General features: G+C 35.8%; 4 protein-coding genes across 16 annotated transcripts in view; 3 read left to right on the top strand and 1 right to left on the bottom strand.

Moving 5' to 3' along the window:
- Positions 1–7450, top strand: part of LOC141915038 (spectrin beta chain-like) — a 30218-nt gene extending 22768 nt beyond the window's left edge. For 7 of the 13 annotated variants that reach the window (XM_074806420.1, XM_074806428.1, XM_074806421.1 and 4 more), the window contains 9 exons: positions 146–279; positions 399–487; positions 1796–1840; positions 2922–2975; positions 4229–4309; positions 4831–4930; positions 5018–5093; positions 5178–5324; positions 5416–7450. In XM_074806420.1, the coding sequence (XP_074662521.1) occupies positions 146–279; positions 399–487; positions 1796–1840; positions 2922–2975; positions 4229–4309; positions 4831–4930; positions 5018–5093; positions 5178–5324; positions 5416–5571 (882 nt within the window). In that variant the 3' untranslated portion in view covers positions 5572–7450. The remainder of the gene's footprint in view (positions 1–145; positions 280–398; positions 488–1795; positions 1841–2921; positions 2976–4228; positions 4310–4830; positions 4931–5017; positions 5094–5177; positions 5325–5415) is intronic. The other 6 variants (XM_074806425.1, XM_074806423.1, XM_074806430.1 and 3 more) reach the window with 6 other exon arrangements.
- Positions 7451–8450: 1000 nt separating this feature from the next.
- On the top strand, positions 8451–13118 carry LOC141905039 (uncharacterized). The gene is made up of 9 exons (XM_074793763.1): positions 8451–8498; positions 9356–9417; positions 9500–9696; positions 9788–9927; positions 10022–10213; positions 10288–10398; positions 10481–10582; positions 10681–12330; positions 12427–13118. The coding sequence occupies exons 2-9, from the start codon at positions 9362–9364 to the stop codon at positions 12535–12537; spliced, it is 2559 nt and encodes an 852-aa protein (XP_074649864.1). The 5' UTR covers positions 8451–8498; positions 9356–9361; the 3' UTR covers positions 12538–13118.
- A 755-nt stretch (positions 13119–13873) lies between these two features.
- On the bottom strand, positions 13874–20167 carry LOC141907106 (codanin-1-like). The gene is made up of 25 exons (XM_074796678.1): positions 20078–20167; positions 19212–19900; positions 18944–19123; positions 18641–18864; positions 18457–18558; positions 18299–18377; positions 18084–18204; positions 17888–17997; positions 17646–17811; positions 17473–17570; positions 17222–17381; positions 16927–17136; positions 16606–16854; positions 16446–16523; positions 16306–16360; positions 16091–16218; positions 15825–16016; positions 15675–15751; positions 15447–15592; positions 15152–15357; positions 14983–15081; positions 14842–14905; positions 14612–14757; positions 14413–14532; positions 13874–14330 (listed from the first exon to the last, which is right to left on the bottom strand). Exons 1-25 carry the CDS (start codon positions 20165–20167, stop codon positions 14013–14015), a joined length of 4107 nt encoding a protein of 1368 aa, XP_074652779.1. The 3' UTR covers positions 13874–14012.
- A 253-nt stretch (positions 20168–20420) lies between these two features.
- On the top strand, positions 20421–21847 carry LOC141914877 (apoptosis regulatory protein Siva-like). The gene is made up of 4 exons (XM_074806211.1): positions 20421–20549; positions 20726–21031; positions 21135–21312; positions 21432–21847. The coding sequence occupies exons 1-4, from the start codon at positions 20432–20434 to the stop codon at positions 21478–21480; spliced, it is 651 nt and encodes a 216-aa protein (XP_074662312.1). The 5' UTR covers positions 20421–20431; the 3' UTR covers positions 21481–21847.
- The last annotated feature ends 130 nt before the right edge of the window (positions 21848–21977 follow it).

Here is a 21977-nt window from a genome sequence, read left to right on the forward strand (position 1 = left end):
GCGTTCACAATGAAGTTCGTTTTCAATTGAAGTCACCGGCTGAAGCTACAGCTGCTCGAATCGAAGTCCATGGAATGAAATAATAGTTGTTCGTAGCGAATTCGTATTTTCACCGTCGATCATGGGAAATGTTATTCTGTTACAGTTCGAGTTGAAAGAAAGACAGAAACGTCAAGAAGAAGAATATCGTCGCCAACATCCAGAAATTGATCATGGCGTCTCGCCGCGAGAATTACGGTTACAGAAAATGATCGAGGAGTTCCTTCCTCCACCGGAGAAGTAAGATATTATCTAAACATGATTGCAGTTCAGCCGACAGAATCGATTCAGAAAAAGACCTCCTTGTCAAGAATATTAATAATTTCGGTCGCTAATGTTTATTGCGCGTGTTTTTATAGAGAACCAGAACCAGAAATTGTGCACGAACCAGAACGAGGTGCCGGTGAACCGCTAGTCAATGGAGAATCAGAAGAACCATCAAGAGCTCGTAAGTATTACAATATGTATTACATGTATCGAACTGGCATCTGTGTAATAACTACTGCTATCTATCTATCTATCTATCTATCATCAGTGTGTGTCCTCCCTCGATCATGTTTCGTCGTACATGATTAAATCAAATCTTATTCGGAATTCCGTGCTTTAACAACTGGTTTGGATTTGATTCTGTCGTACTGAATGTCCTGCTGTCCTCGCTCAATAACAATGTGGTCAATTGAGTGAACCGATGTCACCTCTGTGTTCATTGAAAACGTCGCTCTATGTTGTCACTTCGTAACTATATTCGATGGACAGCTGGCTCGATGAGTCATTCTTTCATTACAAATTTGCCAACTTTTGAAATTTGACAAGTTATTCCTCCCTCTCTTGTGTCTAATGGAATAATTTGTAAAGATGGCAAAAAATGTTGTCACTATTGTGTTAGCGTATATTGTGGCGGCTTATTCCTTCCAATCTCACTCATTCGATGTCTGAGAGCTTCTTCTCTTTTACTACCAATCATTCGAGTCGGTTTTTTCTGATCACAGATTAACGGAGAACCCCCGCGCTGCAGTAGACTCGGCTAGCTACTGTATAGAATAGTAAATCTATCAATTATAGCTAAATTAAATCCACCTCTGAAAGCATTAGCTTAGTATCTGATACTAATTGACTACTGAAGTCAATGTAAACACTCAATCTCTGCATGTTCTTTACCATAGTTATTAGTTTCTTTATGATTTGATTTAAAAAGAAAAACATGTTAGAATAATTTTATAATGAAGATATTATGGGCATTTAATTAAATGGTTGAATAATCTTAAGATTTAATTTTTAGTGCCTTTAAACTTGTACAATTCAAGAAATTACTGATTTCTAATATTGTATTTTTAACGTCTATTAATTATATTGACTCATTTATTAATCATTTCATCTTTCGATATTTTGTGCATCTTGGAGAATTCTTTAACGAACTGACATCAATCTGTCCGCTCATCGTTTAAAATCTTTTCAGTTTTTTCCTCATCTCTATTTATCGTCAATCCGAAACGACCATCATGAAAAAAGATCAACTTTCATTTGTTGTTTTCTTCGAGTCATTTTTTTTGTTTTAAATCTTCATCGACATTTCTTCATCTTGACTTCAACTGTTTGCTCCGAGATGCTGTAAATTTGTTGAACTAACAAAACATTTCTATATAAACCGTGCTATCCAACCATCCATCCATCCATCCATTGTGCGGCCGTGTGCCTGTGTTCGACGCATGTGTAACTTGACTCATGAAAATGCATGTATCTTTCTGTACTTACGTAGCGGTTGAAGGAGAACCTAAAATATCGACCAGCGAGCCGTCTAAGGGTAAGTTCAGATACGAAAATGATTTTTTAATCATCGCCGCGAATGCTTTCTGATCATCGCTGGGAAAGGTTTTGATAGATCATTACGTTCAACCGCCTTATTTTTGTCCTTCGTACGTAGAGGAAATCCTTGGTTATTTTTCATTTCATCTCGAGAAAATAGTCGAGTCTGGCCAGGATCCCGGATAGCTAGCTTTCTAACCCTTAGCTTACTTAGGGCTGAGATCTTTTCAGATCGAAGGTAAGTGCAGCTTTTCTGCGTCCTTACCGTAGATAGTAGGGTTGCTGATTTCGGCATCGATTGAGGTAAGTTCGAACTATACGATCGATGGCTACTTTTAATGCTTGAAGAAGGTTCTTTTCTGATCATATGGATTTCTCATTTCATCATCTTTACGCTCAGAGGTCCCCGGTACGTGTGTTCGCTTTCATCAAAGTCCTGCGAAAAAAAAAAATTTGTTGAAATTAATGGAAAATTGTTGATTTTAATGGAAACAGAGCTTTCTCCAGACCCATTCATCAGTCTTGTCTCGTCAAATCATTCATCACTCTTTTGTTGTGCATTTCATGCTTGCTTTTCAGTCTCAATTGTTGTTTTCATCACTATAATATACTGCCGCGATGCGATATAACTGCTTCAGTGGAAAGCTGATTAAAGGAACTTATTATATTTATTGAATTTTTGTTTGTCACAAGTCTTTGATTCAGTTTTTGCCATGCTTTTTTTCCATAAAGTAGTATTTCATTTTTGACAACAAATATGTATTTTACCTACTAAGATACCAGTTCATGCGCACGTGTATTGCTGTTTCTATCCAAGAATTCTCATCACACATCGCCATATGTCATTGGACAAAATGCATGAGTTCTTATCTAACTCGGATTATTACATCGAAAACTGAAGAAATCCTCTTATAAAAATGCATGTTTTGGTTACTTTATATATACTAATGAACTGTAGAGTGTAATGCAGTGTTTTGCATGGTTGAAAACAGCAGTACACTGTACTTTAGATTGAACTTTGTCGATGTATGTTTTTTATCCCTATTTGCTGACCGCACGTCTTTCTTATACTATATTAGCGCGTCCAGTTGAAAAAGCCCAAGTAAGCCCCACCCAGGAGGCAGCGAAACCTAGTAAGTTTTATGAGGCCGATGCGCTCTTGTCTATTCTATCTACTATCCTTAGAATTGCTTGTAGTTTTACACCGGCAGTTTGATTATTATTTCCTAGCACTTTCGTGACTTAAAACATCTGGAAAGCGTTTTGATGGTTCACTGATAATGATGATAATAGATGTTTATAGTCAGCCTATAGTGAATTGCACTGTGCACATAGTATGAAAACCTTCCAATGATTCCAACAATTCCTTTTCAATCCAATATTTTGTCATTCATGGCTTTTGATAGGCGATCTTTCTATTTCATCTTCTTATCTCAACCCAACCATTGAAACCCCTGATTATCCTTCTTCCTGAATTGATATTGTGACAATAAGTTCCCTTGGTTCAATCATAGCTTAATCCGCGATATTTCGACTTCATAGAAGTTGTTAGTTTTACCCTAGTTAGTTAGATTAGAGATGTACGTAGCTACGTATTCTAGCTGTATATACCGGGGTAGTACTTCCTTACTTTTAGTTACGTATGATTTCTAGTTGAGTCTCGATGTGCCTATATTTTAGTTGAAATTGAATTATTGTGTGTATGTTAAGTTGTACCTTTAAAACTGTTTCTCTTAGCACAAATACACCTCCAATCTTTCACTATTCTGTTTTCAACGATTTGAAAGAGACAACTTTGATTGGTGTCCTCCTCACCATTAACTTTGGCTGGCGTTCCACGTTGTAAATGACTTCCACCATTTCCTGCCTACACTGGCTGTCAGTGACACTCGTAATTCATTACATCCTCAGAATATGAAACGTGAACACGTTGATATATTGCTCAAAATGAGCTGAATATTGCACTTGCACTGAGCTGTATTACATACTAAATCACAACAACAAATAACTATTAAAAACTCAGTAACACAATTTAATGGTTAATGTAATAAATTCGCTTTAATTGTGGATGGATTACTATTTAATTATGAATCTGACGTGTTAATAATCTTAAAGTCCTCGTCCCTATTCGTACTAATTAAAAACCAAAGCTGATCTAATGCTTTATCTAAATAACATAACGTAAGTAATAACTTTATTCTAATAGAAATCATTCGCAGAACCAATCATCGAAACAGTTACGAAACTGTCTTAATTAAGTAATTTCTGAATGCTTTCAAATTTTAAGAGAAATTCAGATTAGCTCTTCGAATGGTTACGCATATATATTTTTATTTTAATTGATTTTCCTGATGATAACGAATCATTAATTATTTTGTGCCATCAGAAAAGCGTTCCAAGTCGCCGTTTGGCTCGTGGTCGCGTAAAGGTCGACCGAAATCACATGAAGATGCACCATCTGTAATAGGTAACTATAACAATCCCTTCCCTATGATTTAGTTTTATTTAATTACTTACCCCATCCTGTAGGTTACGGGAACATTTAACAATTTAATTTTCACCGGGTTGGTTGTAATTTTATAGTTATTTACAGGTTTTTTACTGCGATGATTTTGAATTCATGAACAATTTTAGATATGACTTCATTGTTTTTTCTCTGCGGATTTTTTTTTTTTTCGGTAAAAAGATATAATTGCTTATATTTTTATGAATTGAATATTTTCGGTACATCTAGTAAATTTTAGTGATTTCTCAGGATAGAGGTTTGTACATTTCGAACTTACCTTTGCCTCATGTAGCATGTTTGGTGACAGTGTCTTTTCTATTCAATAATATTATACGATATCGGAAAAGAAAGCTTCGAAAAAGATTTAGTGATGAGAATGGAAATAAAGTTTGGAAGACAATGGAATGTTCATGAAAAATAGATATTCAGAAAGTAAACGAAGTTATGATTTTGTGTTTTAAGTTGGGTTGAATTGTTTTTAGAACCAGTTAGCGGCAGTCCGGGTGATGTTGAATTCCACCATGAAGGAATACTGGTGCGAAAACACGAATGGGAATCCACTACAAAGAAGGCATCAAGCAGGTGCGGTTATATACAGTCTTACAACTCTATAATAAACATGTATATAAGTTGAGATGATAAATTTCTGTTTACTTATTGTAATTTCAGACACTGGGACAAACTATATTCCGTATTAAACCAATCGGAGTTCTCGTTCTATCATAATCAGAAACAAGCGAAAGCTGTAAGTTATCAACTCTTTAAGCGACAGATTGTAACCTTACATTCATAGTTCAGATCTAATTTTCATTTGTTGTTTCGATTGTAGGATCCGAGTGCTCGCTTCCATCATGAGCCAGCTATCGATCTTGCTGGTTCTTCCGTCGCCGTTGCGACCGACTACCACAAACGCCCCCATGTGTTACGATTGAAACTAAACAATGGAGGAGAATATCTTCTGCAGTGTAAAGATGACGTAAGTCCATAAAATCATTCGGCTACATCTCTTCAGAATGTGGAGAAGTGAGGGTTAATATCTGATGACGCATTCGCGTTGTTTATTACAGGATGAAATGAATGTGTGGTTAACGAAGATTAACACGTGCATCGGTGAAGACGGAGGTTCGCCATCGAGAGCGCAGACTCTTCCAGCCAAAACGGACTCGCCGACCCGCGGTGAACCGAAACGACGTTCATTCTTCACGTTGGGAAAGAAGAAATAAACCGTATACGCATATATACAACTCTAACTAACTGAGTCGAGAATGATTTCATCGATTAATTAGAACTTTTATAAACGATAAAAGTGAATATAATAACGCTCTACTCTCTATAATGTACTCGCTTGTCCGGCTAAATTAAACCGTTATTTGTAGTACAGGTACAGGTGCTAATGCGGCCATGCTAAGATGATGTTGTTTTTTCGCTAGTCATACGAGAATATGGCCAGTACTAGCAGATGTTTGTACCTGAGCTTCATCTGACGATGACCCGATTGATCATGGTTGTTTATATATGTCCGTCGTATGAATGTACGTAACGAATTATTCATAAAAATTACCAACGGTTATATGCTTGGAAAATCGATTTTTATTTTATAAGCAGTGGACCACTTGTGTATCCGTTATATATATATTATAATGATATATAAACCTTCTACGTATATTACATATATATTAAATGCATTTGAAAGTTTTTTACTGACGCGTTATTTTGAGTTTGTATACAAACGGACAATTTGATAGTGATTATCCTGTACTATCCGACTGCGCTCCGCGCGAAACTTATCGCTGAACAATAGATGGCACCATGTGTTAGAGTATTGTTTCGGGTGTTAAGTGAACGAACGAATGAAACTAAAGTTGAGATTCCGGGTTGTCTCGTATTAACATCAAAGTCATAGTTTATCATCTCAGATCGACAACCATTTCATCATCGATAAACTTTTTTAACATCAATCAGTTCGCAGTCATCTATGCATCCTATCAACAGTTTGTAGGTTCATGTAAGACTAGGCGATGCTAGCGTACACGGTCTTCACTCGCGGTTGTGGCTTGCGTATTTGTAAATAGCTTTATTCGGGAATCAATAAATAAATACATATTATCGACGCTATCATTGAGCTTTACCGCGTGTGAAGCGTATTTACTCGCATCAGATTGTGTTATTTTCACAAATTCCGAAACATGGAAATGATTATAATGATAATAATATATTGATTATAAAAACGTGAAGGTTGCACGTTGAGCGCTTCATTCATATTGCTGCGACACCATTATTGTAAAATTGTAGATATGAAATGATGAAATATTGCTTTCCTTATAAACGGAGATGTAGTAGTGGCAGTTTATTCTTATTATTAGAGTTTTATTTGTTTTGTGTAGGTGATGATCAATCGATAAATATCTATGTAACGATCGCGAGAATCGTCACCGCGATTTCTATTCATTCTCGTGTCATATTTAAAGAGAAAAAAAAAGCTTCAAGCTTCGTGAAAAAAATATATAGATTAAAAGGGTATGTGCAACAACAACAACGCTTCCTGATTATTGTCGGTTAGAAACGCGTCGTGTTTAATCTCGAAACCGTTGATGACTAATTACAAAATTTGGTGGTGCATATATTGTAATACTACGATACTAATTAAACTTAATTATGTCGATGGTTGTAGGGTATTTACACCTTTCAAATGGACCGTAGATCCTCAATGTATAATTAATAGATATCGTTGTTTTCTCCCTCGATAAAAGTGTTTATTTCTCCTAATGTAACGGAACGTCGATTTTCTATCTCTCGTGTGCAGTAATTTCAATATAAAGATATCAATACAGACTGAATGTATGTTGCTGAAAGGGAGATCAATTGATACTGAACGATCATAGGGAACTGAAATGAGATTTTCTGTTGTGGTGGAACATCACTGTTAATGTAATTATACCATTATCCGGTTGCTTTGAAATGATATGCTTGTGATATGCTCTGAAAGTCTTAGAATTTGCTTACAGCTGTCCTGTTACTGTCCAAAAACTACCAATCGTTTTGTAATCCAGCTTCAACAAAAATAAACTACCGAAGTACTATAATAAATGATGAAATACTCTATATATATTTGTGTCTTCCCATTTCTCGATATTGGATTAACCATGAAGGCGACAGACAGTGACATCTCTGCTGGCTGCCATGTGAACGACAGGTTGTTCAGAACTGAGGGAAATGGTCACCTAGTTAGTCGCACTGCTAGGGCTCTTATGATTATATATGTGGATTATATTTATATATATAACGGTGTGAATCCCTTTTTGCATGAATGTAAGATATTAATTACCCTTTCATTAATGAAACTGTTATGTAAAAACTAAAAGGCTAACGCTGTAACTATTATAGAATTATAAAGCTAAAAGTAATCTATGAATTCCGATTGAATTATATCAGTGTTTCATCTTGAAGGATTCTAAATAATGTGAACCAGTGTTGATTCTTCTAACGATAGAAGTTCCACCGGCAGCATTTCGGCTTGTGTGTCTTAATGGTTAATTTGCATATTTTCATCAATTTGTTAACGAGATAATGAGATGAACATATTCATTCATTCATTCATTCATTGAGTTTGTGCCAAGTTGTACAACTTTTCGATAATGATTTACAAAGAGCTTTGCTTTAAAAGATTTTTTAAACCACGGTTGGTTGGTTAAAATAGTTGGTAAGTTTTAAAACGTTTATTCATGATTATTTTTTGTGTAGAATATGCAAATAAATCTTCTGTATTGGGAAATAAGTCTTGTTTTTATTTAACTGTTAAACTAATGAAAGGGTTTCACTAAATCTTAAGAGGAGGAATTGCCCCAGATTTACTATTCTTGGCGATGAGATAAGACCACTACTTTGACAACTAACCTTCGCTTACACAAGCGTTCATAGCTCTACACCACTATAGCAGGATTCTAACCTAATCTACAGAACAAGTAAATAACACGTGTGTTCGTTTACTAGTACGTGCTCCGATAACTTCCGGAAATCTCCGAGCGACTCCGATGGGTACCGATTCGCATAATGCTCACAGCTGATTGGCTGCCGACTCGTTATTGACAAAATACACGCAACCGGGGAATTTAAGAAGCAGGAAATGAAATTTTAAACAAAAGCATAATTTGTAAGTAATAAACGTTATTTATTAGAGGGAAACGGTTGATAATTTATTTGAGTGATAATAAAACATCACTGTTTTATATTTAGTACCGCTCAGATACTATTTTAGATAGCGTAAAATACGTTTATGATGTCGTTTTAGTTTGGTAAGGTAGTCTGTTAAACTTCCTATCAAAATTAGGTTACGTCTATTTCGTTCTTAATTATATTCCCGACCCTAATTTATCTATCACTACTGAAGGCTTGCGTTATAGAATTGTAACCTTGTATCCTTCATTTATCACTCATGACCATGTGTGTGCAGACTGTTTAGCTTTAGATGCAGATGCAGTGCGGTCAGTGTTAAAAAAGTTTGTTTTTTTAGTGGCATATCTGCGACATGCTAAATTATTATTAAATTTACCTTTTAAGGCAATGATGCAGGCTTTTTCTGTTTATCTTAGATGGCTAAATCATGGCTGATAGAATTTAAGTTGTCAATTGAGGTTATATAAGCTTACTCAATATCACCGAACCAGTGTAATTATAGATTATCTTAAGTGAGAATGAATGTGCGAGACCTGTCCTATTTTTAGTTGGACCAATAAATTCCATGCTTGTTCTTTCTTTGAAATCAATGCCATTGGCACAATCTATAGAATTGTGACTAACTGTGAACTTGTGACACTCAAACTATTAAACTGTCACTAATTATGTTCTTTGTTAACCAGCAGCAGAGTGGTGCAGAAGCATCAAAATGATATGCAGGTGTAGCAAACATATATGGAGGCACCCGCTCAACACATCAGAGATCATTTTCTCTCTAGGCTAGGGGATGCTTAGTATTAAATTCATCAGAGATATTTTATTCACAAATTTTAGATAAAAATGGAACGAAGTAGAACAACATTTTCCTCACCACATTTAAGGGCATCCTCAGTCAGGTATGTTATATGAATGTGTAGCCTTTTATACCTGTTTTATCAGGCTCAGGCTGAAACATTTTTCTTTTTTGCTAACTTATAGCGAAGGTCGTCAAACTCGGGCTAAAACAAAAGCTCTCGGAAATACAGAAACGCGCATTACCAAAACTAAGCCGAGAACCCGAAGCACAGCAAATAAACCAGCTACCGGTACTACAAGAAACAATGCAGAGAGTGCAAAGAAAACAGTTAGAAAAACAGCAATTACCCCGGCAAGAATCAAGCGACCCGAGCAAGAAGGTTTGTAATGACTTGTCTTCAACCGATCGTGTTAATTAAATAAGATGAAAAATGCAGTTGAAAAATTATTGGTGTGAATTATAAATTTCAGGATTGACATTTGAGCCTGATAGTAAATCATTGCGTAGTATACTGAATAATACAGGAGTTGATGGTGCCACACCTGCTCCCTCTGTTAGACAGACGATAGCTGGAGGAAGCGTCTCTAAATCCAATAACAACAGTGCAACGGTAAGTTTATCATGAAAAAACGAAACAAAGTACATCTGGCTTGAATTTCTTTCCCATTTATTTATGATCGAATTCGATGCGTTTTTTATTTCAGGGTCCTCGATATTCGATATATAACAATCCGAATCGACACACATTCACTAAAGGTTCAACAATAGAAGCAAAAAGAGTAACAAACACTACGAAATTTACGCAACCTTCACCTATGAAACATGGATCGACTCCCAATCGACAATCGCTCTATAATAATAATCGTCAATCTCTCAAACCGAAAACACCATTAACTGTAAGTATATTTCATATATTGTTTATCGCGAAATTGTCCTGAATTCATAAAGCAGTTATTTTGATTTTTCGTAGGCTGTAAGAGTTCCAGTAAAACATGCTAAAAAAACCCAGGATATCGCTCCTAATACTGAACCTGCCAATAAGAAATGGGGTGAAATACTGAAAACAAGCAAGAATTCTAAGGTAATCACTAGCGTTTAACTTTAATTTCTACTGTATCTTATATCTGTCCTGGTTTGCTAATTTTATGGTATATTCAACACAGGATAAACTGGCGAAAGTATTGTTTGATGATTCTGATGGTGTTTCACCACAATCGGCTGCTGAACCTCTGACGCAACAATCATTCGATGTGAAATGTTTAAAGGTAAAAAAAACCTCAATAAATTTGAGGGGAGTTATATTGAAATACATTATTATACATAACAAACAGTACTTTGAATTTTGCTGTTGTATCTTCATTAGATGATGACGCAAAGAGAATCCCTGATCAAAGCTGAATTACAACAAATACAAAAACTAGAACAGCATCAACATCATGACAAAGAGAATGCTGGCAGTCCGCTGCGTGTGAAAACAATGAATGCCGCGTCAAGTCCTCGTCAGCCGCTTTCACCAGCAAATAATCGCGCTAATATCCTAGCCTCGCACAGCCCCAATCCGACATCACCTCTTGTAAAGAAAAACTCACCTCTCGGAAAGGAGAACATAAACGACATGGTGAAATTTATGAAAACCGATGTTAGTAGCGTTTTAACTACACTCAGTTCCGATAGCTGTTTGATTAATGCCAATAGTATGACCACACTAGCTCGATCAATACATGACGATATATCACCATTATCACCTCTAGCCAGGGGTCGGTCGAAGATGCACGCTGGCATTGCTAAGTCATTATTTGAAGATTCGGATTCAGTTTTTCAAAAGCCTGTGGATATTTTACAAACAGTATGCAGCAAATGCCCTCGTCTTGAGAATCAGATGCAAATGTTACAGAAAGAACTTTCAAACTACAAGAAACAGTGTTCCAACTTACAGAGCAAGGTGCATGCTTTAGAATCAAAAATCGGTGAAAAGGACTCGGCCATCAAAACATTAGAAAGCAGTGTTAAGCAAAAAGAATGTGATTTGCTTCACAAGGAACGTATCATGTGGCAAGATAGGGAAAAGTTCGTTCTACAGATGGAAAAAGTTGATATGCAAGATCACATAATAGCTGAACAAAAGGAAACCATAGAAAAACTACGTACGAAACAGGTCGAAAAAGACAAAGTCATCGAAGAACAAAAGTGTCGACTATCTGAACAGGAGAAGTCTCTAAATGAAGGACTAATATGTGTGAATGAATTGAAGGAAAAACTTCATGTTTTGGAAACAGAAATCAGCGATGACAGCGGAGAAGAGCTTGTGCTTTCTGGCAACAATAATACAATGGTTATTTGTGAAGGTGGAATTATTCAGAATGTGAAATTACAAAAGAATGGATGCAGTCCTCCTACTAGCGCACGAGAAAACAGACCCGTGCAGCGTTCTCCCATCATAGAATCAGTCCCTGATGTAAGACACAGTAATCACCTTGAGTCATGTTGTTCACCCACTAGTTTTACTCCCATACACAACATGCCTGCTTATGTAACTGCTAATCATGTAAACCCCTGTCTCTATACACCTCAACAGCATTGTGCTTCTAACTCATGTGCACCTCTACCAATGTCATTGACCAGTTCTGGTCAGACTCCACGAATGTCCTCACGTCCAGCATGCCGCCCTGTTTTTCACCTTGAAGATCTGACACCCGCTAAAAGTCGTCCTCTTTGCGATGCCGATAAATTACCCAGCACACCATCATCTCAACTACTTCGGGACGGGATCGCCCAGCCTGTTCGCCCAACTCCGATCTCAGGCACTGAATCTGCGCGTAAACATACGCTGTATGCTAAAGCATTAGTATCTCATGCATCATTGAAGTATCAGGATTGTTTGCTGGATGAAGAGGTAATGCTTTATATGGTAAAAAGGTCTCCTGATAATCGTGAATCGAAACAACTGGCAACTGAACGGAGTCAAATGCTGCTAAATCCAATCAGCAAGCATTTCGCATATCAGGAATCACGAGTAAGTATTCGTCATTAATAAACTCTGTCCATATTTTCTCTGCATTTCTCTGGCATTTCTTTTCTGATAGAGACAATATTTGTTATATCATTTCAGCAATTCCAGCCAATAAAAGATGAGAAGTTTACACCTTCGCCGCCTCAACCTGCATTTTCAGCTCCTTCTGCATTTTCTATGTACAAAAGAATTGATGTCTCTGTTCATTAGATAAAATATGAGAGTTAAACCTGTAGATGAATTACCCAGGATGTGAAATGAGAGATAGAGAAGAGAGTTATCAGACCAATGTGGTTGGTCAATCAAAAAAATAGCAAAATTATCTGAAATGTTTCTATATTTATGCTTCATATTTGGTTTATTTATTCAAGCTAGAATTTCTAGAATTTTTTTTTCTTTTTAAGGATCTTAGCTTCGTGGAGAATCTTTTGTATGTGGAAAGCTAATGTGAATTATCATGTTGCAAATATTGCATGTTCAATGGAATGTTATTTATTGAAAAATTCTACTTAAATATTTTGAAACTTTAGTGTATTCTGGGACACATATTTGAGATGGTATTTTCCCTGTTTTGGCTAAGTTTAAGATTGGTGTGATTGTTGTTATGTGAAAGTCGTTGTATGCAGTTTGTTTAGTGAATAAGTTGGATATTTTCAATGGGATTGTATTTACAATAAACTTTAATTTCTCATGGTTAAAGGAACATTTATACCTACAGTAACCCACATTGTATTCTACATGATAGTTTTTATCTGAAATGATTTGACAGTAATTAAATAAACTATGAAATCACTTGCATACCATACACTTTGTTTTTGTTTTTCTCTTCGGAATACAGCAAGCGAGGATAAGGTTTTGTGGCTTGTGGTTTGTAGCAAGGCCCTGCTTTGTGCTTACATTACACAAGAAAAAATTTCTCTTACTACTAATTCATTTATAGAAAAATTGCATTGTTTTAAAGAGTGGCCCGCAAATTGGTAAATAAGGCCAAAAAAAATTGATACCTTGTTTGTCCGCTCTGCTGAGCTTAAATGTTGACCCGGCCGGCCGCCTATCTACCCTATACATTATTTTTTTTTAAATCGTGATCAATTCCACCATAACAGACCCGGCCGCTATAGAAATGAACTGTTTATAAATTTTATCATATTTTACAAAAATGACCCGGCCGCTGCGGAGAAACAAGGTATCATTTTTGTTTAGCCAATTTTTGTCCACACCTGGCTATCAAAGACTCGGGCAATTGAGTATCAAGTTAGTTCACGTTTCCCTCGCTATCGTTATACATAGGGGCAGCACTAAACGGTCGAGATCTGACCTCGCTATTTTTTACTGCGGCGGGCCAACGCTAATGCTTGATTCAATGAAACTTTTCTCTCAATCGATTGACTACTTCGAGAAATGATTCTCGATTTTCTTACATTTTGGATTCTGGTTGTACCGAATTCTTAGTGTCAAGCCATAATGAACAGTTCCAATAATTGTCTTGCATGGGCACAGTTTACGAAAACTACTTTTTAAGCTTTAAAAATTTATATTTAGGCTTTATTATGAACTTTTCATCAATATGTACAAGAAGCGTATATACATGGCAGTGTGCATAGATAGACAGCCTGTTTAACAGATATCACAGCTAGTAATTATTAACTCATTAATTACAGTAGTTTCATGTACATTTTGTGTTATCATTGATCACAATTCAAATCCAACAATTCTTTATTATTATTCTCTAGGCACGTAATATTATCACTCTTCAACAAATGGATGCTATCTAGACATTGTGTAAGATGATCCAAGCAATCGCTTTCTTTATGAATTGAACTCGAAATGTCTATTTTATCAATGTTTCGTCCAGCGAGATCATTCAGACAATGAACTAAAGATATTTCTCCTACTGGACACTTAGCAATCACAAGTTCAGCAGTTTCCTTAATAACAGGATCGACATTTGACGATTCTGTTTGAACAGCATATAGAAGACTTCCAACATAACGGATATTATCCTAAAAGAAATTAAGAAGACAAAAGATACGATCAGCTCATGTGAAAACTTCAGAGGTTCCCTCAGCCCTATTTAACATTTACCTTTGATATATCGGGAGACTTGATTATATCGTGAATAGATTGGCACAGATCTGTCACAGAAAGTAAGTCAACTCGTTGCAAATGTAGAATCAACTTTGTCAGAGTTCGTTGAGATATATTCTGTAAAGTAGTTGTAACTGGTAAAATATGATAGAATGGAGAAAAAAGTAATTCCAAAAATCACAATTTCTAAACTTACAACATCTGGAGAAAACTGATTTAACATATGCATGTAGTTCCCACACAGAAACTGTCTGGCATTCATGTAAGGTTTTAATCTATTGGTCCACAAGTCCAATAAGATCTTCAAAATATCCTCTGTCAGCATATTGGGGCAAAAGGTAACTATGAAAAAGAATAGCAGAGATACCAGTACTATAAATGAATTAAGAAGCGGGGAATAATCCAATATTCATTTGCAGGCATTACCTATACTGATTGCAAGCCATCTAGTCAAACTTGCCATAGTCTTGTATGTGACAACAACCATATCCTGATATATAACAAAGAAATGAAAATGACTGTTCTATCACTCATACGATCACTTCGATAAGCTATACAGTAACAAACCTGTCTATAATTCATTGTATACATCATATCCAATAAAACTTTGTTAATTCTATCAATTCCATTTTTTCCGCGAGATTCATGAAACTCCTTCAAAAACTCCTGAAATGCGCATAACATAATGTAATTGAATTTAGAAGGAATTTATGTACTCAGTTTCATAAACACTTACTCTCATTTGTACTACAACATGAACTGGTGGTTTGCTGTTGTTGTGAGATTTTTCAGATTCAGATTTTTCTTCAGTAATTTCTGGCTCCATATTTTGCACTAAGTTATCATTTGGCATATCATCTAAGATACCATTATTACTACTGTTTGCTTTCTTTTTCTTCAAAGACTTTTCAAGTGCAGCGCTGATTTCTTTTCTGAACATATCTGTAAGAAAGTATATGAGTTGAGAGTATATAGTATTAGTGATGAATGGATTTACCGCAGTATGCCGATATCAATTGATGAATTCATACTTTGATTCATGTGAGTGTTCATCCAGACAATAACTTTCTCTTTAGCACAGCGTTGACAGATTTGTTTGGCGACACTAAGTACACTAGGTGAGGTCTCCTCTGGTAAAACCATTGTCAGTAGCGTAGCAGCACGTTCATCTGTATATCTAGATAAATATGTCAAGAACATATCTCATGAAAAATACGGTTGAAAATATGTATTTACAAGATCTTGGTTTAAAGAATTACCCATTGGCAGCATCAATTCCATCACATTTTGCCTTTTTCGCTATTGCAATTGCTTCATCGTCCTTGTTCATATTATCCTGAAATAGTATATTAGGTGAAACTTCAAATAACATTCAACTAGGCTTATACATCGAAAAATATAGGACTTACAGATATTCTGTTATCATCATCACCATTTTTGGCTAAGGTATCGCCAATTTGTTTTGCTTGTCTCAATAATACAGGTAGAGTTGTGTTACGGAATATTTTGATATAATTTGACGCCACACGATCAGCGATGAAGTCAACGCAGCGTTTCATTGATGCAGGATGATTGTGAAATAAATTTTCTTCCAGTTGAACCTAAAAGACCAGTTCGACATTATTACAACAATTCTTAGACAAGAATCTACAATTCAAATAGCGTATAGATGCACCTGAATATTCTTATCAGAAAATGAGACAGAGGTGTGTTGATCCGCAGAAATTGGAGTTATCTTTCGAATCTGGTTATTTCTGCTGCTAGCACCGATTGCAAATTCCACCAGTAATGACCTTATTTCATCTAGAAAACACAATAGAGTACCGGTACATATACTCTATAATTCACCCAAAAGATAAAGTTTTTTTCTCTCAATTTCTAGGAATTTACTCAAATAAGAACAACATGTGTATAACACTTGAGGGCTTATCAACTCAACAGTGTCCTGAAAATATAACAGAAAATATTTCTGTATTGTACATGAAATTACAGAAACACTGAATTTAAATTCAGATTTTTCGATCACATACCAAAGTCATACTTCTAGGTGACGGCAACATTTGGATTTTTTCATGCATAAAGAATACACCATCAGGCAAAGCAGGAATCTGAATACAACAGGTTTATGAGATGTAAATAGGAGTTGTACGCAGTAAATTTCACGACAACATATCGAAGAGTTTTACTGACCTCAAAAAACCATCCGAGGAGAACAATCAGGAGAAACATTGTAAGAGTATGCTCCATTCTGGCATAACAATGATAGGCCATTTTATATATACGAATCAGTAAAACTACAATGGCCTTGAAATAATCTAAAGAATAAGCCATTGGATCCATCATACTCAAATATTCAACAATCCATGGAACAGATAGAATACATCGTCCTGACTTAACTGCTTCTTCCAAACATTGAAGAATATCGATACCTTGCCTCGCCTAGAAATATGAAAAGTAATGCACATTTATAATCAATCATTTATCAAATAATCTCGAGCTCACTTCACTTACAAGCATTTTGCTTCGTTGGTCGAGGTACGTGGTTTTTAGTGAGTCCGGCAAACTTTCAGGAGTTTGGTACGGTAGAAATATAATGAATCCAAGAAATTTCCCCAGAAGTCGTGATGTTGCTACACATGATGAGAACAGAGTTCGCATTTCTTGGTCGACCACACATCCATTTGTCTCATTGTCCAATAGATCAATATTCACTTCATTGAACTACAAATACGTACAAATTTCTAAGTTTTTTCCTTGTTAAAATACAATCTAACAACGCCCAAAATTATAACATATATAACGATACCTCTTTGATTTTTATAGTCATGTTGTCAATAAGATGCTGATTGAATACATGACTTTCAGCAGCTGTAATGAAATCTTTAAAGAACTCCTGACATCCTGTAAAACCTGGAGTTGGAGAAGGACCTCCAACTGTGTATGGTGTGGTGAATCTTTCCTGCAATCTATGGATTATAACAGAACGTTGATTTACGAACATTTATTCACCACGATAATAAATGACAAATTCCACTCCAATTGAAATGTTTTCTGTACCTCTTAAACTTTTCAGGATTCGACTTCTTCAGTTGTGAGAGTAATGTAATGTTATCAGCTTCACTGTCTATGTATAAACCACTGTCTCCTTTACACATCTGGCAAACAAAATAAACATTTTGAATAACATCAATCATCTAGATGATTATGATTGAATAGCTATAGGTCCTCACCTCGATCAGTTGGGACTGAAACAATCTAACAAAATGTACATGGTTTGCTAAAGACAATCGAACGCTAACCAGACTCTTAATACGCTGTCTAAATTCATCGACCATTTTCCAACCAGGGATGAGATGTTTGTCTTGCCATTCACGAATCAACTCGTAAAAAATATCCCTGCAAAACAGTTTCATTTTTTCTATAGAGTTGCAGCATTGAAATGAACTGTTCTGAAAAATAGATCCTCCCTCACCTTTGTTTTTTGAATTCATGAAATGATCGTTCATTGGGAAAATTTCCTTTATTGTCTGTGTCAACTTGAAAGGATACTCCACCAATAGGAGACATCAAACTAGTATTCAGCTGAATGAAACACAATAAAATAATGCACAATATCTTGAATTAATGAAATATTTTTAAAGTTTTGTTATTTTCTAATGTTCATTTACCTTCACTGGTGAAGAGCTGAAAGCTTCCGACAATGTGCTTCTTAATGAAGGGGTAAAACTAGAGATTCGTATGTTTTCAGCTAATAAGCGTAAGGTACCTTTATCAAGTAGACAAAGTAATCTGAAATAAGATGTTTAAAATGAAATGAATGAAACATAGACCACACCGAAGAAACCGTATATTATGAAATGTAGATATAGAATACATGGTTTACCTTGATTGCCTTTGTAAAACACTGACAGCAAAAAACACAGCGTTATGCACAGATATGAAATAATTACTGCCTATCAGATCTAAATCAATAATGAGATATACATATAATAGTAAAACAGAATGAAAAGTCGGACAGATTTTACACTGAATTCTACTAACCAGTAGAGATATTGGATGCTGGATCATAATCCGTCGGACCTTGAACTGTCAGAAGTTGTATTATGAAGTATAATTCAACGGTTATATTAGAAACGAGACAACCTGAAGTTAAAGCACATAACCACAAATCAATGCAAGAAATGATATATGAAACAACTTAACATAAGAAAATTCGGGTACGTACCATCAAGTAACCCAGAATGGATCTGTGCTAGTAAATCTAACTGATCTTCATGAGTTACTTCTTCTCTGTCAGCTGTTATGTATTCTGTAATACTAGTAGATCGTTGCGTAAGTATTTTAGAAGGCGTGGTATTCATTATAAGCTGATCAGTGATTTGAGAACTGTCACCGCAACTAGTTCGACTGTTTTGTAGAACGGCTATTTTCATTTTCTCCCTTTCTTGCCTGTAATGATACAAAAAATGCCTCACTCTTCAAATTCATTAAAACTACAGGGAAAAACTACGATATGACTTGTCCTTACCGAAGAAGTTGTCGCTCAGTTTCTAAATTGAATGCCTTTTCTTGAAGTACATTTTGAAATGCTGGATGCCCTTCACTTTGAGGCGCAGGTGAACTCATGATGGAAGACTGCTGGTTCTGACTTACAGGCTGGACTTTATGAGATATACACGTAGGCGTGATTCTTCTCGTTGGAAAAGTTCTAACAAAACAGAAATTTACATTTGAGGCTATGACAAGCAGCTGATATTGTATCAATATTACGAATTAGATATTTAAAGGACAACTACCTTTTTTGTTGAGGTGAATCACACCCGACAGGAGGAAAGTCATCTGTATTATTCAGACTGAAAATAGGTGGATTTGTAGAATCCGCTGGTGCAGGAAAGATCATTAAACGACGCTGTAATCCGGCTGATGGAGATGGTTTTTTTAACGATCTCCGTCCTCCCGAACGAGGTGATGGCGAGCCGTCGTTCTTCCAGTTTTTCTGCATTGGTTTTTTCTTCCAGCTGTCGTGATCCGGGGTAGACGTCGTCAGGAAGTCTCCGAGCGTCGAACGTTGCTTCGAGCGATCATTCGGCGACGCTTCGAATGGACTCGAATAAGTGTTCGGCTTCCTCCAACGTCTAGTGCCACCCGAATCAAATACAGACGATGAATCTGCCGATGAATTCGGCGAGGAGATAAACTTATTATCAAACGACTTGTCTCTGAACGATGTCGGAGATTCAAACGGATTATCAGAAAATAACTGAACACGGTTAGAGCTCGATCTTCGTGAAGCTGGTCTCATGATCGATGATGGGTTTTCAGGTTTCGTGGATATATTTACAGGTGTTTTAGCCGGAGATGGGTTGGCGGTCTTGCTCGATTGTAGTAATGGCAAACTTTGATCGCGCAAATAATTGAGAAAGAACGGAATGAATTCATGACGCACTATATCCAGATCTTTCAGACAATCGGGAATCGGTTCACTCTGAAAAGAATATTGAGAAAAAGTGAAGTAAATCTTTCCTATCTATTTGCTTTTAGGTGTGATTGCGCAATGACAAAAAAATTTTAAAAATTCACATTTTGAGTCAATCAACAAACAACTAGTCAGATGTGGATTGATAAATTATATCCTCAGCTATCAAACATAGTTCAGCCTTACCTGTTTGTCAGTTAAATGCCCAGACAGCCAAGTAATTAAATTTTCAGTAGACAAATTGCCTGAAAAGACTAATTCAAGTACAGCCGCCATTTTATGCACATGTGACCTGTCAAGCAATCTAAACTCACCTGCTGAAACAACTCCTATGATAAAATGGCTCTCAAATTAATTTTATCATTTTAAGCAGAAAATTACTCCTTCATCGTTATAAAATTATTGATTCCTATAATTCTTAGTTTTTATTTTTGTTTCAATAGGGATTTATTCTGTCATCATAGTTTTGAATCATTCTTCGACGTTTCGTTATGACGTTTTATTCTAAATATTTCACTATCGGTGACAAAAAACGTAAAAATGCCGAAACGTCGCAATCCATGGGAAAATTCATCCCCTCTTCAACTAAAAACTCGCATTGGGTTTAAAGAGATTGCTTCTGGAGTGAATGGTGATCATTATATGAAGGCTGTTTACGGTAAAAATATCTTTTTCATGAGTTATGTTCCAAAATTCAATTAATTCAATAAACATAAAATTTAAGATTTCAGGGCCTTAAACTTAATTTCAGTTTGACAGCAACTTTTCCAAGTTGTACAATTACATTTTCATGTACTTGCTTTAAAACCATGTTACGTCTTATCCTTTATTTAGAAAAAACTAAAGAATTACTTTTTGCCGGCGCCCGCAAAGAATCAACGACTTGTCCGACGAGTAGTATCGATTTCGGAGAGTATGGGGGTGGAGGAGGTAGTATTGAGCATTTACTGGACGAACCGATACCAGTAGGCCAAACTGCTCTCGACAAAAATGGTTGCGTCATTGGACGAATTGATTATAATGAGTTGTCTAATGTAATGGATCATCACGTCATGGATTGCGTCAGTGATTCGCAAATGTCTTCTCAAGGATCTACTGGCTCTCAAAGTACTCTCAATATGTACGGCTTCTTTAAGTCAGGTAAAGGATAGGGAAACTCAAAAACAGAAGTGGGGAAACATGGACTTTAGATATTTAATGCTAATAATTTCCAGATTTTGACTGTTTTCTTTGATTATTTAAGCTCCTGCAGTTACCAGTACGCCTCATCCATCACCAGCTAAAGGTTGTCAGTGTTGTGGAAAGAATACTGCCCGTCCAGTGCTGAAGTGTGGTTTCTGTTCAAGAAAGATTTGTCTGGACTGTCATCGAACTTGCAATTCGTGTCAGCAAGGATTTTGTAGCTTGTGTTCAACTATCAAGTATGTATCTCATGAAATACATTTTATTATTGATTTACCGCTGTTCGGTTTTAGGATTGATACCTAACATTAAATGACTCATTCAATTAACCATCGTCCAACCTTTATTCTATTTTCAGTTATAACAACAGTATGGAGCAGATTTTTTGTTTGAATTGCTTTTCATAGTTTAAAAAAGCGATATACTTTTGGTCAACTTCTTCTGTCATGTATAATAAAGTATAGGTTTTCTATTTATTTTTTGATGCACATCCTTGTAATCAACCGATGAGGATTTGTTGTATATTTTTCCATCTATCTATTTGTTATCTATTACATGTAAATATTTTGTCATTGAAATGCTGAACATCTGTGCTTTGATTAAATCGAGCTTTCGTCATTACATGTGTTGTTAAAGAATCTATGTTTGTGAACATTGGATTTTGAAAAATTGAGATTACACTTCTATTTTACTGCTGTACACCTAATAGTAGTAACTTGTGATAAACTGCATTTACATCAGTTGATTTCTATATACACATGATGAACTGTAATATTGTAGGATTAGTGATTTATATTTTTGTAAATTAAACAATTTTCTGCATTAATTCTCTATTGTCTTATTTTATTGATGCATTTCCTGACAAATTCCGCTCTATTTGATAAAGTACTGAGGTGTTGCTAAT

The sequence above is a fragment of the Tubulanus polymorphus genome, chromosome 1 (assembly GCF_964204645.1).
Source record: "Tubulanus polymorphus chromosome 1, tnTubPoly1.2, whole genome shotgun sequence".
NCBI classification, from domain to species: Eukaryota; Metazoa; Nemertea; class Palaeonemertea; order Tubulaniformes; family Tubulanidae; genus Tubulanus; species Tubulanus polymorphus.